Genomic DNA, 13621 nt, shown 5'->3' with positions numbered 1-13621 from the left:
GGCACTTAGTGTGTGTGTCGGGTGTGAACACCCCCCTACAACCCTAAGGTTTAAGGGTTGTACTTTGTACTTTCAGATCACACTCATTCAATCTATTCTCTTGGGTGTCGTGCTTCAACTCTGTCTCTCTCACTCTCACACTGTCTACTGAATCTGGCTGTATCTCGATCCTCTGCTCTCACAAGGAGATAGTATTGGGACCTACACCATTTATTTGTGAGCAAAGATGCAGCCATAACTTCGTGCGAATTGAGGGTGTCACAACAGCCCACACCTATTAGTGACCCAAAGATATAGCACTCATATGGAGAGAGGGTATATGATTTACGAAATTAGCTGCCACTGATTCCTCATCCACTGGAGCCTTGACAACATGGGTGGTCAATGGGCCATTCATGTATACAAGGAGAGTAATTCCTCTATGCTATAGACATTATGGCCCCTCTCCTTGCCTTTATATTTCATGGGGCCCTGGTGGAAGGCTTTCCAAATGAGTGGACCATGCATACGATTGTGCCTATCCACAAATCCAAGGACCCCTTAGATCCATGGAACTACATGACCATCACTGTAGACCATACACTAATCAAAATATATAGAGCAATAGTAGAGGCAGAGCTTAGTGCATATGCACAGAGAGAGAGCAGTTGAGAGCAATAACTAGCTTTAGATGGGCTTTTCTACACTTGACCACATTTTCACCTTTAGGGCTATGGTGGAGCACGCAAAGTTAAAGAAGAAGAACCTCTATTGCTGCCTTGTGGATTGCTCCAAAGCTTTTAATGCAGTCCCATAGGATAGACTTTGCAAAGGCTGCAGACATTGGAGATCCTCTCATATATGATTTGCGGTATCTCTATATGAGAGGGTGACTGGTCAGGTGAGATACCCAAGAGGACTATCGGACAAGGTCTCTAGTATTATGAGTGAAGTAGGGATGTCCTCTCTCTCTCTCTCTCTCTCTCTCTCTCTCTCTCTCTCTCTCTCTCTCTCTCTCTCTCTCTCTCTCTCTCTCTCTCTCTCTCGCTCTCTCTCTCTCTCTCTCTCTTTGAACTCTACATTAAAGAGATAGAGAGTCACATCATACAAAGACGAGGAGTAGTGGATATAGTTTTGGTCTCTAAGTCACAAAAGGGTTTTTGTACATATCGTGAACTCACAATGAATCTTGGGAAGACAAAGATTCTAATCTTCCAAACATCAACCCTTGTAAGGAGAAGGTTAGTTTTCACCCTAAGAGAGGGATAGGTGGAAGTGATAGACTCATATGTTTACTTGGAAGTCACCTTTACTACATTAATAGATGGCACAAGTGGCCAAACTCACACAAGGATATGCTACTTTAGCCACGTTGGAGCAACAGTGCCACCATGCACATTTTGAGAACCCTTGCACATGGAGACGGCTATTTGATACACTGGTCACACCAACCATAATGTATGTTGCACCCGTTTGGACCCCTCACTTGGCTACTTGCTTGTGGACACAAATTGAGAGACTACATATCATCATACTCACTTGAATGATTTGCAACAAGCCATCACTACCACATGAGATCATCAAAGCAGAGTTTGCTATACCCCCATGATGATAGAGACTCTCTTCTAGAGCATTAGCTTTATCTAGAGAATGTGAGCCATGCATCCAGATCGACTACCTAGGAGAGCATTTGAGGATTTTGGACAGCTAGCTCAGATAGGATGTGAGACCTCATAGAATACATAGGTTGAGCAGTGGCTTATAGGTTCTAGGATTGACATAAACCACCACCTCCCCCCCTTTCCAATATGATCCTCTCATGCCCTCCATACACCCCTTTCACTCCGAGAGAAACCCAATCATGAAACACACATGGATCTCACCTCAACAACCCCTCCCTACAAAGATGTCTTACTTTAGTGACCATTTCTTGAGGACTACAACAGATGCACTCGTTGTGAGACATGGATACTTGGATGTATATGTACCACAGAGATGTGGGTCGCAATAAGGCCAGCTTAGGGTCTCATCCCATCAGCTTGAGATCAAAGGGAGAGCAACTCATATTCCATATGCAAAGGAGATCTATAGATTGTGTCATGTGGAAAGACAACGAAAGCACTATGTATGTAGATGTAGAGCCTCTAGTATGATTTGTGCAAAATACCCCACACTTACCAAGGATGACTTTTCTCTCAAACATGCCATGGTATCACCGGATGAGAGCCGATTAAGCCAATTCATGATTGAGATCTAGAGACTCCGTACATCACTATTACAAGATGTCATGATACATAGGGGAGGCAAGTAGTCACAGCTTACTGACTCCTAGACGATGACCACAAATACATTACCAATGCAAAGGGGGTAACAATCTAGAGAGTTTAGAAGATTAGAGCAGCATCTACTCAAAGATGTATGACATACTCTACCCCTTGATCCCCGTTAGATAGGGCTAGTAGATCTATAGATTCCCAACCCCATATTGTATATATTTGTAGTTTCTATTGGCACAATATATCGCCATCATCACAGATCACATCTTGTAATCACAAAATGACATCTCACTATATCACACTTCCATACTTAGAAATAATCATTATGAATGACTGCTATAAATGAATGAGTACAAAATGCTCAAGGACAGAGCTACCTAGCAACATGTTAGAAGATGGGCATAGAAACCCACTGTAAGCAAGGGAGTATAAGGGTAGATGGGTGTGAATAGCCCTAAGGGCAGGGGAAACCCTAACCCTAGCTGGCAAAGGGCTATATAAACAGCCTATGGGTCACTATCACTTGTGAGAGAGTGTACCCAAGTTGTACTCTAAGCAACTTAGTAAGCAAGATTTCATTCTTGTACTTTGAGCTCTTCTCTCCCTCTTGTGCACACATTCTACTGCTGCAAACTCTGATTTTAAACATGGTATCAGAGCCATCTCTGATCTCCTCAGCTTCCCTCAGCATCAGTCATCACTAAGTGCACACTAGCTGTCCTTTTCTTCACTCTACCCTTCTTTCCTCCATAGCTGCCTGCAACCTACCTCCATTGGAGGACTTGAGGAGGACAAAGGAGGCCATATTAGCCTGAGATTTCTTCTGGAGACTTCTTCCCCACATCAGGGCGCAGCTCCCTGTCAGCTCAAGCACCGACATTGTCCACGCGTGAAGCCAGCATTGCCAACATTGAAAAAACGGCGCAGTCTGGACAGGCGTGAATCTCGGGCTGAATCGTGGGCAGCAGACGGCGCAATCCCAGCAACTATCATGGGGGTTTGATAGCCCCCCAAGTGGGCTATCCTCAGCCAAGAGGGCTCTGGGAAATTCCTCTTCTGCTGGCTGCTACAAGCCAAACCCTAACTGTGTTTTTTTGGGCAGCCATAGCCAACAAGCTCCAAGCTTGACATTTTGGGATTTTTACACTCTGAGCTTCATTAACAGTGATTCTAATCACTGAAGCAGAGTCTCTGAATCCTATTCCAGAGTCTAAAGCTCTTGGGCATGATTAACGGACATCACCAAGCATCGGGAAGCCGACTTCAAACCGGGTTCCATTCAAGCACTTCACTAAGCTTGACAATAGTGTTCTCTTAACACTAATCATAAATCATTAGTTGAATAGCTTGCTAGACATTCACTAAAACCAGTGAGTTTTTTATTCCTCTTCATACATTGTTGTAAGGTTATGTGTAAAATAAACACATAAACCATTATGCACAAGGAGTGTATTGCATACCGTAAGTGACATTTCCTCAAGTACTTTGGTCAGTAAAATCAATAGCATGAGTGTTATCATACTCTCCTCAGAGTCATCAACAACAAGCATTGAGATCATAGACAAACCGTGTCTAACACAAGCCTCATCCACTAAGCCGTACCACAAGGAGGAGCCTGAAGTCCAGTCTAGGTTTACTTCATTAAAACCTAAAAAGACTATTAAACCACGGAAGAAGTTTGCACATAAGAAAGGACCACCAAAGTCATACCTGGAAATATTACACTTATATGATTTTCAGCCTTTCTCTTCATTACAACTTTGACTTCACTTTGTCTAAATTGCTTCCGCATTCAGTGAAAGGTTTGTAAGGGACTAGACACTGCCCTTGTCCCAACAAGTGGTAAGACCTTCCCAATGACTACAACATATGCTGATGTCCGTCCTCAAATTCGAAAGTTCGATGGTAAGGATTTCCATCCATGGCAAGTACTTATAAAATACAAAATGATGGAAAGAGGGTATTGGCCTCTTATTCAAGGCAATAGAGTTGTAAACTCTGCAAATATGATTGATATAGAGGATGACCAACGGGCTCAAGCAATCATAATGCTACACTTAGATGAATCCCTGATTCATCATGTTGATCAACTAAACACTGCTAAAGAAAAATGGGATGAGCTTGAAAAGCTCTATGGAGCCACTGGGAAGAATACTAAAATCTTCCTTAAAATTGAATTCTTCAGCTTGGAATACCGTTCAGGAGAAGATTTGGGAAAATTCATTTCTCATATGAAGGGACTTATGGCACAACTTGCTTCTGTACAAGCTCCAATACTTGAAGAAGATGCTATTGCTATTCTCCTAAAAGCTGTAAAACAGGTGTTCCCTACTCTTGTAACCACTCTCACAAACATTCCAGATCCTACTTTGACAAGTACCATTCAATCCTGTTTGGATGAAGAAAAGAGGAACCACAAAGAAAGCAGCAACAGTCAGGCAACTTCAAATTCCCGTGAACAAGTATTGGTTCATACAGTTCTCATTAAATGTTCTTTCTGCAAGAAAAAAGGACATCTTGTAAACAACTGCTGGAAGAAGTATCCCGAGAAGATGAAATGTAACAAATGCAAGAAGATAGGGCATATAACAAGTAAATGCCCCAACACTCCTGAAATACCCAAAGAATTGGTGGCCAACTATGTCTCCAATTCATCTGAAGATCGACTGTTTTGACTATTTAAATCATCTACCTAGAACAACCTTGTAAGCCTGATTTATAAAGGCATCCAAAAAGGGGGGGATCTTTTACATATCTTGTAATCCAATGCCACCCTGGCATTGAGGGGGGGTGTTAGAAGATGGGCATAGAAACCCACTGTAAGCAAGGGAGTATAAGGGTAGATGGGTGTGAATAGCCCTAAGGGCAGGGGAAACCCTAACCCTAGCTGGCAAAGGGCTATATAAACAGCCTATGGGTCACTATCACTTGTGAGAGAGTGTACCCAAGTTGTACTCTAAGCAACTTAGTAAGCAAGATTTCATTCTTGTACTTTGAGCTCTTCTCTCCCTCTTGTGCACACATTCTACTGCTGCAAACTCTGATTTTAAACACAACAATCAATGTCTCTCATGGGAATGAGCTAAGAGAGGTGTCCATGTGCATTGTCCACCAAAGACAAATCTTGAGTGCAATAACCACCAATCAGAGCAAAGACTCATAAAGAAAAGTGCTACAAAACACAAAAACGACATGTTGTTGATGGAAATGCAAATCAAGACGATCATGGAAATGGAAGAACAGCAAGCTGGAAACTAAAACGTAGCAGTCTCTTAAGCCTGGAACTTGTAAACGCAGCAATGTAACTGCCTAAAGATGGTAACAGTTGATCACCAACAGTAGTGGGAGGCTACATGACAACCGTAGACCTCATAGCAACTGTCGCTCGTGGTTGGACAGCTGGTGAACTGATGGCTGAAACCTGCAAGACAAGGATGGACTGAATTATGGGCAACCTGTTTATTTATAGATGTAGAAGGATCCTCCGAAATTAGGTATTTGCATGTGGAACACAAAAACTCTCAAAACCACTCCTCATTTAATAGGACTTTAGGTAATTTACATGTTTCGAGCTTGTTTTAAAGATCTAACGAGTATGGAATGAATTTTTAACTCAATGCCAAGGAGCAGCCACATCAGGAAGGACCATGTCCATTGAAACCATGAAAGAGATCTGACATTGCAGTAATCCTTGAACACATGCAACATGACCATAGATACTCGAGGCAAAATGAAAAATGGAGGCATTACAAGTGTGCCAAATGTGCCAAAGAGCCGTCCATCTGAAAAAATAGAAGAGGCAAGGAAGATTTGATTGCAAAGTGGTCAAAGAATGCATCTTGCTCAAGACCCAAGAATGGATGGGCGTCTATCCAAGTCACCGAGGTCCACAAACAAGAAACAAAGCTCCAAATTTGTCTCACTAGAGAGTAGGAGATGAAGAGATGAATTGGTGTCTCATCACATGTAGAGCAAAAGATACATTGACCATGTCAGATCTTGCAAGCACGTAGCACATCCCCAATGAGAAGACCTTCAAAATTGAAGAAATCTGTCTTTCCACTTCTCTCTGCTATCCCAAGCATGCCAAAATTTATTAGCTTTCTCGATGACCCATCTCCTATCCTCAACCACCTTCCGGTAGATTTGATTAGCCGACCTCTGAAAATCATCAAATTTCACAAACATCGAATCCTATAATGTCTACCTGTCCTTGGCTGTGTTACGAGAAAGGTGACTGCAATGTGCAGAAAGAGCTGAACAATAAAAATGTCTCTACACTGCCAACAGAAGTGTGGAACAGGACTCCCCACCTTATTTCTCTCTTTTCATCTTACATTCATTTTCAGTTTGAATAGTTATCTTGTAAGGTTGTCTACAAAGACCCATTGTGGGAGATCGACATTCCCATAAGGCTTCTCCCATATGGCATTGGTATTACAGTATCCTCTTTGCATGAGAACTTAGGGAAACAAAAGGAAGTCAAGTCCAGGACAACATAGCCAGGCCTTTGAGCAAACCTCAAACATGTGACAGAATTAGAATCTTGTCGATCCCTGCCTCCACCCAAAAGTTACAACTGCATGTAATTGCAAGCTGCTGTTTTTTACATGAAATAGTTAACGTGTGTAAGATTAAGAATGGGTTTTTTTGTGTGGTTATAGCCATAGTTTATATCCTCATTCTCACTCCTTCCCAATCCATGAACACCTACCTATCATTTAACAACTGAACATGCATGTTTGAAAAAAACAGAAAACAAGCAGTTTTTCTTGGCAGGGTTATTCCTAATCCAAGCCTTTGACCAATTTGAATCTCAAGATTAAACCTTTTGAATCCAACGTTCTCCAGCCCATCTCATTTCCTGTATGTGATATGAGACAAAACTTTTCTTCTACATAAAAACGATCGCGCTATCTCTCTATGTCAAAAAATTTGCACCATATACCTCTCCTTCATTTGATTCTTGAGGTGCATTTGGACTAACATCTGCAGCTTGCTCCTCCAAGATAACCTCAGAAACAACGACGGCCGATTCTGCAGACTCACTTGCGTCCGGGTTTGCCACAGAATCTGTGACATCGTGAGGCATTACAATTTTCTTTTCAACTTTTGATTCTTGGTTACTTTCCACTTCTCCATCAATCTCTGTAGGAACTTCAACAACATTCATCTTTTCCCGAATCTCAGCATCCTTTGTCACTAACTTGAGAGCAATCTGTAGTACACTAATGAGAAGGAAATGCATTAGCACAGGTATCTTTTTACATAGATAGCTTTTCAAAGATCTGCCGCATTGAAAATTAGCAGTAATTGCAACACCCTAGTTACATTCTCAATATGTTTTCAAAAGCAGTAATCTTATTGTTCGGAAATTCTGAATATAGACTTTTGAACCTTTCGATAGATTTTCTCTATGTGCTTTTGTAGGTTCCTTACTCCAGCCTCCCGACAGTAGGTTTCTATTAACATATTGAAAGCAGAATTCGTAATTGAGGCCTGAAAAAACATCCAATTGTTCAGAATAAATACAAGTAATAGATTTCATCCATATTCAAATCGTGCAGTTGAATTGAAAAACATGAGGCATACTTGCTCAGGTTTAATCCCACATCCTTTACGCGCAGCAGGCTCCAAGTAGTCCCGAGCAATGTGCATCTTTTCATCACTGATATATCCAACCAGCCTTATCACTTCCATCCGATCCAAGAGCGGTCCAGGAATTGTTTCAACCACATTTGCTGTGCAGACAAACAAAACCTGATCACAAGACATCCTATGATCAGTAAGAAGCATCTCCAGTCAGCTGTTAAGAGTCACTTTATGCATTGAAAGTACAGTCAATTATAATCTTCCAAACACACCAAAGAAAAAATCTAACCAGACCCACAAAACCTCTACAAGGAGTTGTTCAGAATAGTTTATCAACCAGCTTAGACTGGAGAACAATTCTCGTCATGAAATGAAAAATATCCACCTTTCTGAGAGACATGCCTAATGCATTCAATGCAATAGCAGTTTCAAGTTGGCATCGTCAAACACTCAAGTTATGTTCTTCATCCAAAATTTGCATAAAAGTCTGAGCTGAATTACAGAATAAACATTAAAATAATCTAGTATGAGGTCTCTGAATAGCAAGTGAATCTTCATTAACAGGGCACCCTGTACCATCGAGAAATAGTGCACCTCCCATGAATCCTTAAAAGCATGTTCTCCATTCCTTCCAACAAAAATAATCCATGAAAAAACCCTAAGAGCCTTTCAATGGAGACTATCTAGCTTTAAAGCTATATTTTAGCAGCAGTCCACAATTCCCATGTCTGTGTGAGTGGTGGTTTCAACCTTCACTAGGCAATAAAAGTGCAGCCCTTGTCCACAATCTTAAGCCATTAAACTTAGGTTTTCAAGATCTGAGATCAGGGCTTGCATTTCGGTAAGTCACACTTTTTCTTTAGAAAAGAAATTTCTACTCAAGACACCTCGAAAAATGCCCAAGGAGATGCAATATAATGCACAAAATACGCCATGTGAAAGACTACTAAGTACATCATATACAATGGCTGGGAAAAAGATTAGTTAAGTGGGTCGTAATGCCAAATCACATGTCCCTCAAACAGGAAGAAAATGCTGAAGTCCCATCATCCATGTGCAAATAAAAGCATCTCTTCCACTTGTACACTCAAAGTAAAGTCACAAGTCTACCATCTTCCAGTCTCCTACAAAGTGTGTCAATAGTGTCTGGTCCAAATCCTAGGGCGGCTCTGCATTGAAATATCGTGTAGATCACTTGTCTGACTGAAATTCATGGTCCAAATAAACCAAGAAATAATGCTAACAATCCACCCCCATCCGCAGCAATACCCCTCAGTCCACACTGTCAAAATATGATAAAATAGTAACTCCCTGAAGATTTTCATCCATAGGTGGCAGGTATGTGTGACTGAAGTTACTACCCCCAACTCACTATCAAAATCTCAGCTGTACCATTGAAGACAACCTTGAGGGCTCCCGTCCACACGTTCTTAGCTCTGCAGTGATTGTTGAGCTATCTATTTTGAATCATAATATTTTTTGGTATTTTTCTCACTCGTTAGACAGTCTCAAAAGGGAATTTTTACTTTTTGCACAAGACATGACACTTCCAAGCCCTTATATGCCACTAACCCACGAGAAGAGTAAGATATCTCAAACTCTAAGTCTATCATCTAGCTTCACACTTATCCTGCTCATCCATATCCTTCGAAGCTCATATGTGCTACTAACCACAAGAAGAGCAGGGTCTGAAGCGACCATTCAGCTCTGCTCTGATCCTGCTCATCTATATCCTACTCTCAAACTTGGTGATCTGGCCAAAGAACACCACAACTCAAGGTTTGTCTGGGAATTTGTCCCTCCAAACCCACTCTCACAAACCCTGTTTGAATTATTTATAAGCTGGACTTTAAGCGCCACATCGTAGTTGAAATGAGAGATGTCGGACAACCTGTTTTACACAACCCCACAAAAGAAAGGTTATGCATGCACACCATAGTAGCTAAGAATGTCGGATCTATGTGATTGATTATTCCCCAACCTCTTCCAACAAGCAAAAAGGGAAATAAAGAATTCTACATGTGCAACAATTCGACCTAATTGGTTTGATCTAGATCATAGAAGCCAAGAAACATGTTTCATGAAACATTGAAACATAAATATTTCATTTAATATTGCAAAATGGGGGCTGCATTGATACGGCCATTAAAGAAGGAGATACAGTTAAGCATACCAGATCCATTGTTGATGTTCCTGTAGGAAAGGCTATGGCAGGTTGCATAGTAGATATTGCCTAGAATAGGGGTGAGCAAATTACTAAGAACAAAACCATCTTCAAGCAAATCCAAAGGATAACCAAATTGGATGGTACAATATTGTATATAATGTGAAGGCAAGTTATCCTTACAAATATTGCTTTGCTAATTAATTGTATGGCTATCAGGTTGTTGAAGCTATACTAAGTAGTTATTGTGTTGTAACCCAACAAGCCATTTGAATAATGGCAGCAATCTGATTCTGTGATTTCTGATCCTTTTGGGCCTAGGGATTTTTCTCACCAAGGATGAGAAAATTCTGGTGCGTGCCAGCATCTCCTCCTCCTCGTATCTTTTTCTACTCCACCACTTCCCCTCCACCTCCACCGCATTTCTTCCTCTTCCTCCTCCAAACTCTCCTCCACCACTTGTTTACCACCACCTCTACCTTGGGCCTCCACCTCCCCAAGCAACAAATGCTTCCCCACAAGGATTCCACTCATGAACATTAGTTTTCACTTGTAACATTACGTATATTATGCATTTGGTGTAGGCTTTACATTGTGATTTGTGAATCATGGAAGGGAATTTCTAAATGATGAGTGAAATAGCCTGGGCACCTCTAAACACCTGGAAAATAGCATAGGCACTTGTAGGGACTATAGGAGCACCTACTTGAACTAATAGGAACCTTTGGGATAAAAAGAATACTAAAAATTCCATGTAATAATTCCTATGGCCCTTTAAGCACCTGTAAACACATGTGGACCTGTAATACCCTATTTAGAATCCCATAAAAAGTTTGTGACTGCTGAAAACTGTTGTAGATATTCAAGATGTCTTCGATCTCCACTCATGTATCTTTGTTGAGGGATATAGAGGTAGTCAAGGCTCCCTAAATCGGTTCAAGACCACTAGGGGGTAGGCAAAGTTCCACCACGAGCTGCATTGTGCACCCCTTCAGAGTCTCTAGTAGTACGCGAGCGTCACCCCACTCTTGTCCTACTACCTCGTCCACCAAACCATAGAGCTCTATCATGAGTATACACCTTGCAACTTGGAACACAAACAACATCCACTCCATTAATGCACAAGGTCCCACGAAGTTGATTGTCAACAAGAGCTCCAACCATCCCTTGCAATATGTATAGACATTCTTCTTTTTCTACAAGAGCATAAGCTCACCCCCAACTAGGCTAGTATGTTGGAGATGGTGCTCCAAGGAGGCTTTGACACCTACTGGGAGTACTCTATCGGCACACATGGCAGGAGTGGAGGAGTATGTACCTCGATTGACCTAAGAATGTTATCCTATATGTGAATGACCGCAGGAGGATTGTTGAAGGAGCGTCTTATGGGTCAGGCTAGACAAAAGAGTGCATTAGGATCCTCAATGTTTATGTACCAAAGGAGCATTGTTCAAGAAGGATTCATGGGTCTACAAGCAACCCTTAGCAATAAGGTCTCTAGTGTTACATTTTGTTACTTGATTGCATGTTCATCATCGTACATGTGCTTCTATTACTAATGTTGGATGACGAATGCAAGCCAATAGATTCTCTTGGAGTCTATGGAAGATATGGGACAAGTATTTGTTATTCAAATTCAAATTCTAGGTGGAATGATCAAGTCAATCATAGTGAGTGGTTGTTGGAATCTCTTAAAGTTGCAGGAGTATCTAGTCTTGATGGAAAGCATTCATATGGAGAGCTTCACAACTTATGTATTGGTGGTATTACTTCTTTGTTAAGACAAGGACTTAAAATAAGTACATGTTTATTTCCTTACGACTCTATTACAATATTGAAAATGACATGCAAAATAGCTCAATAGACAAGCATAGAAGAGTGATAGCTAACTAGAATTATTACTAGTTTCCTCCAATTGCTTTGTATTCCCCATGTAACCTCCCTTTTTTCCACATGCAAGGTGGACAAGCTATCAAACACACTATGCAAGGGGTTTGACCACCATTTTCTCCTATTTAGTAGGTCAAGTTCTTGGGGATTATGAGCTTGAAAGATGAATTGTAAAGACACGTAAAGCTAACACAATTTTGTGTGTTTGGTAGAAGGGGGTTCTTTTTTCCCTCTTGTTACTTCTCTATAGAGAGGGGATGGATCCTTCAAATTTAGCTTACTACATGCTATCCCTCAGATGGTTTACTACCCTCCTATTGAACTTCTACAATAGTTGGATAGGATGAATAGTGAGGCTGGCCCCTTGGCTAAAGTGCTTGAAAAGGCATTATATGTTTCTCTAAGTCCCAAGATATTGTGAGGTTAGGAAAGAAGGCCTACATACTTTAGTATAGGAGCTAGGATCCCCTTGAATTCTAGGAAAATTTTGATATGGATGGCATTGTTGGTCATAGAGGTCAACTTTTCACTATGTCTAGAATCTTGTTACATCTCTTAAGGGCACCGATTTTGCCCATGACTATTTGAATAGATTGTGATGGTGGATGAGAAATGGCAGCCTTGTGATTAAAAACATTATACTTCTAAGAAACCTATGCTAGGAAATAATCTAAGCATACTATTAGTGCAAGTACAAGCAAGGTATTTGCTATAGATGTGCCTTATCAATACAATCATCCCCTACGTTCTCCCCACCAGCAGCTTGCAATTTTGAACCAGCCTTAATGTTGTCAACTACGTTGTTTGTGTTAGTTTTTCAAACTACCTTTTGTTGAGCTATCTACCTTGCATCAGCTGACTCTCACTCAATTGTTGCCCTAAATGTTCTTAGTCTTAGGTGATCAAATTCTAGCACAATCATGTGTACACTATTGCATTAAGCCATATATATCCTTTGGACGACTACATTTTTCTTACCAAAGTACTGCTCTTCTCTTTTCATCATTATTTTAGCTCGGATTGGTGGTTACAATACTTGAGATCCATCTTTGATGAATATCAATGTAATAAAATAAAAATTATACCCTTTAGCTTAGGGCAATTAGCATCTCCATTGCATACTTTGGAAAAGAAGGATGTGCCATTTAGATGGACAACAATGAAAATTTCAGCATTTCAAAAGTCAAAGGAAAAGATAACTTCAGATCCTATGCTTGTGTTGCCCGATCTAAAGAAGTCGTTTGTAGTTCAGTGTGATGCATGTGGTAACAACACTAGGGTTGTTCTTATGCAGGATGGCTAAGTTATGGCTTACGATAGCTGAATATTCCACAGTGCAGGGAAAAATTTGCAGATCTATGACAACGAGCTCTTGGTTCTAATTCATGCACTGTCTACATAGAAACATTATTTGTTGGGGGCTGATTTTATAGTGGAAGCAAACCATTGGACTTTGAGGTACCTTCTAACGTAGACAAAGATGTCAAAGAAGCATATAAGATGGGCAAACTTTCTCCCTATGTCTCATTTTAGATTACATATATTGATGGTAAAAAGAATATTGTGCCTAATGCATTGTCATATAAGCTACAAATTTCAATCATCAACATGGTTTATCACACTAAGTTGGATGCCATGAAAGGCCAATGTGTTGCTAATTCAGACTTTGCTAATATTTACGATCAGCTTTGCAATAGCCAAAGACATGAGCACTTTGCGC

At 40.8% G+C, this 13621-nt stretch overlaps 1 protein-coding gene across 1 annotated transcript in view; it reads right to left on the bottom strand.

Annotated features, from left to right (window-relative positions):
• Nucleotides 1-13621, bottom strand: part of LOC148034093 (lon protease homolog, mitochondrial-like) — a 199096-nt gene that overhangs the window by 37413 nt on the left and 148062 nt on the right. Inside the window, exons 16-18 of the mRNA XM_087682085.1 lie at nt 7848-8015; nt 7653-7754; nt 7204-7473 (exon numbers count right to left, since the gene is read on the bottom strand). Of these exons, the coding sequence (XP_087538211.1) occupies nt 7204-7473; nt 7653-7754; nt 7848-8015 (540 nt within the window). The remainder of the gene's footprint in view (nt 1-7203; nt 7474-7652; nt 7755-7847; nt 8016-13621) is intronic.

The sequence above is a fragment of the Lygodium microphyllum genome, chromosome 7 (assembly GCF_053477565.2).
Source record: "Lygodium microphyllum isolate KBCC chromosome 7, Lygodium_microphyllum_v1.1.10, whole genome shotgun sequence".
Taxonomy (NCBI): domain Eukaryota; kingdom Viridiplantae; phylum Streptophyta; class Polypodiopsida; order Schizaeales; family Lygodiaceae; genus Lygodium; species Lygodium microphyllum.
The sequence above is the reverse complement of the archived record's forward strand: the minus strand, read 5'-3'. Positions and strand labels throughout refer to the sequence as shown.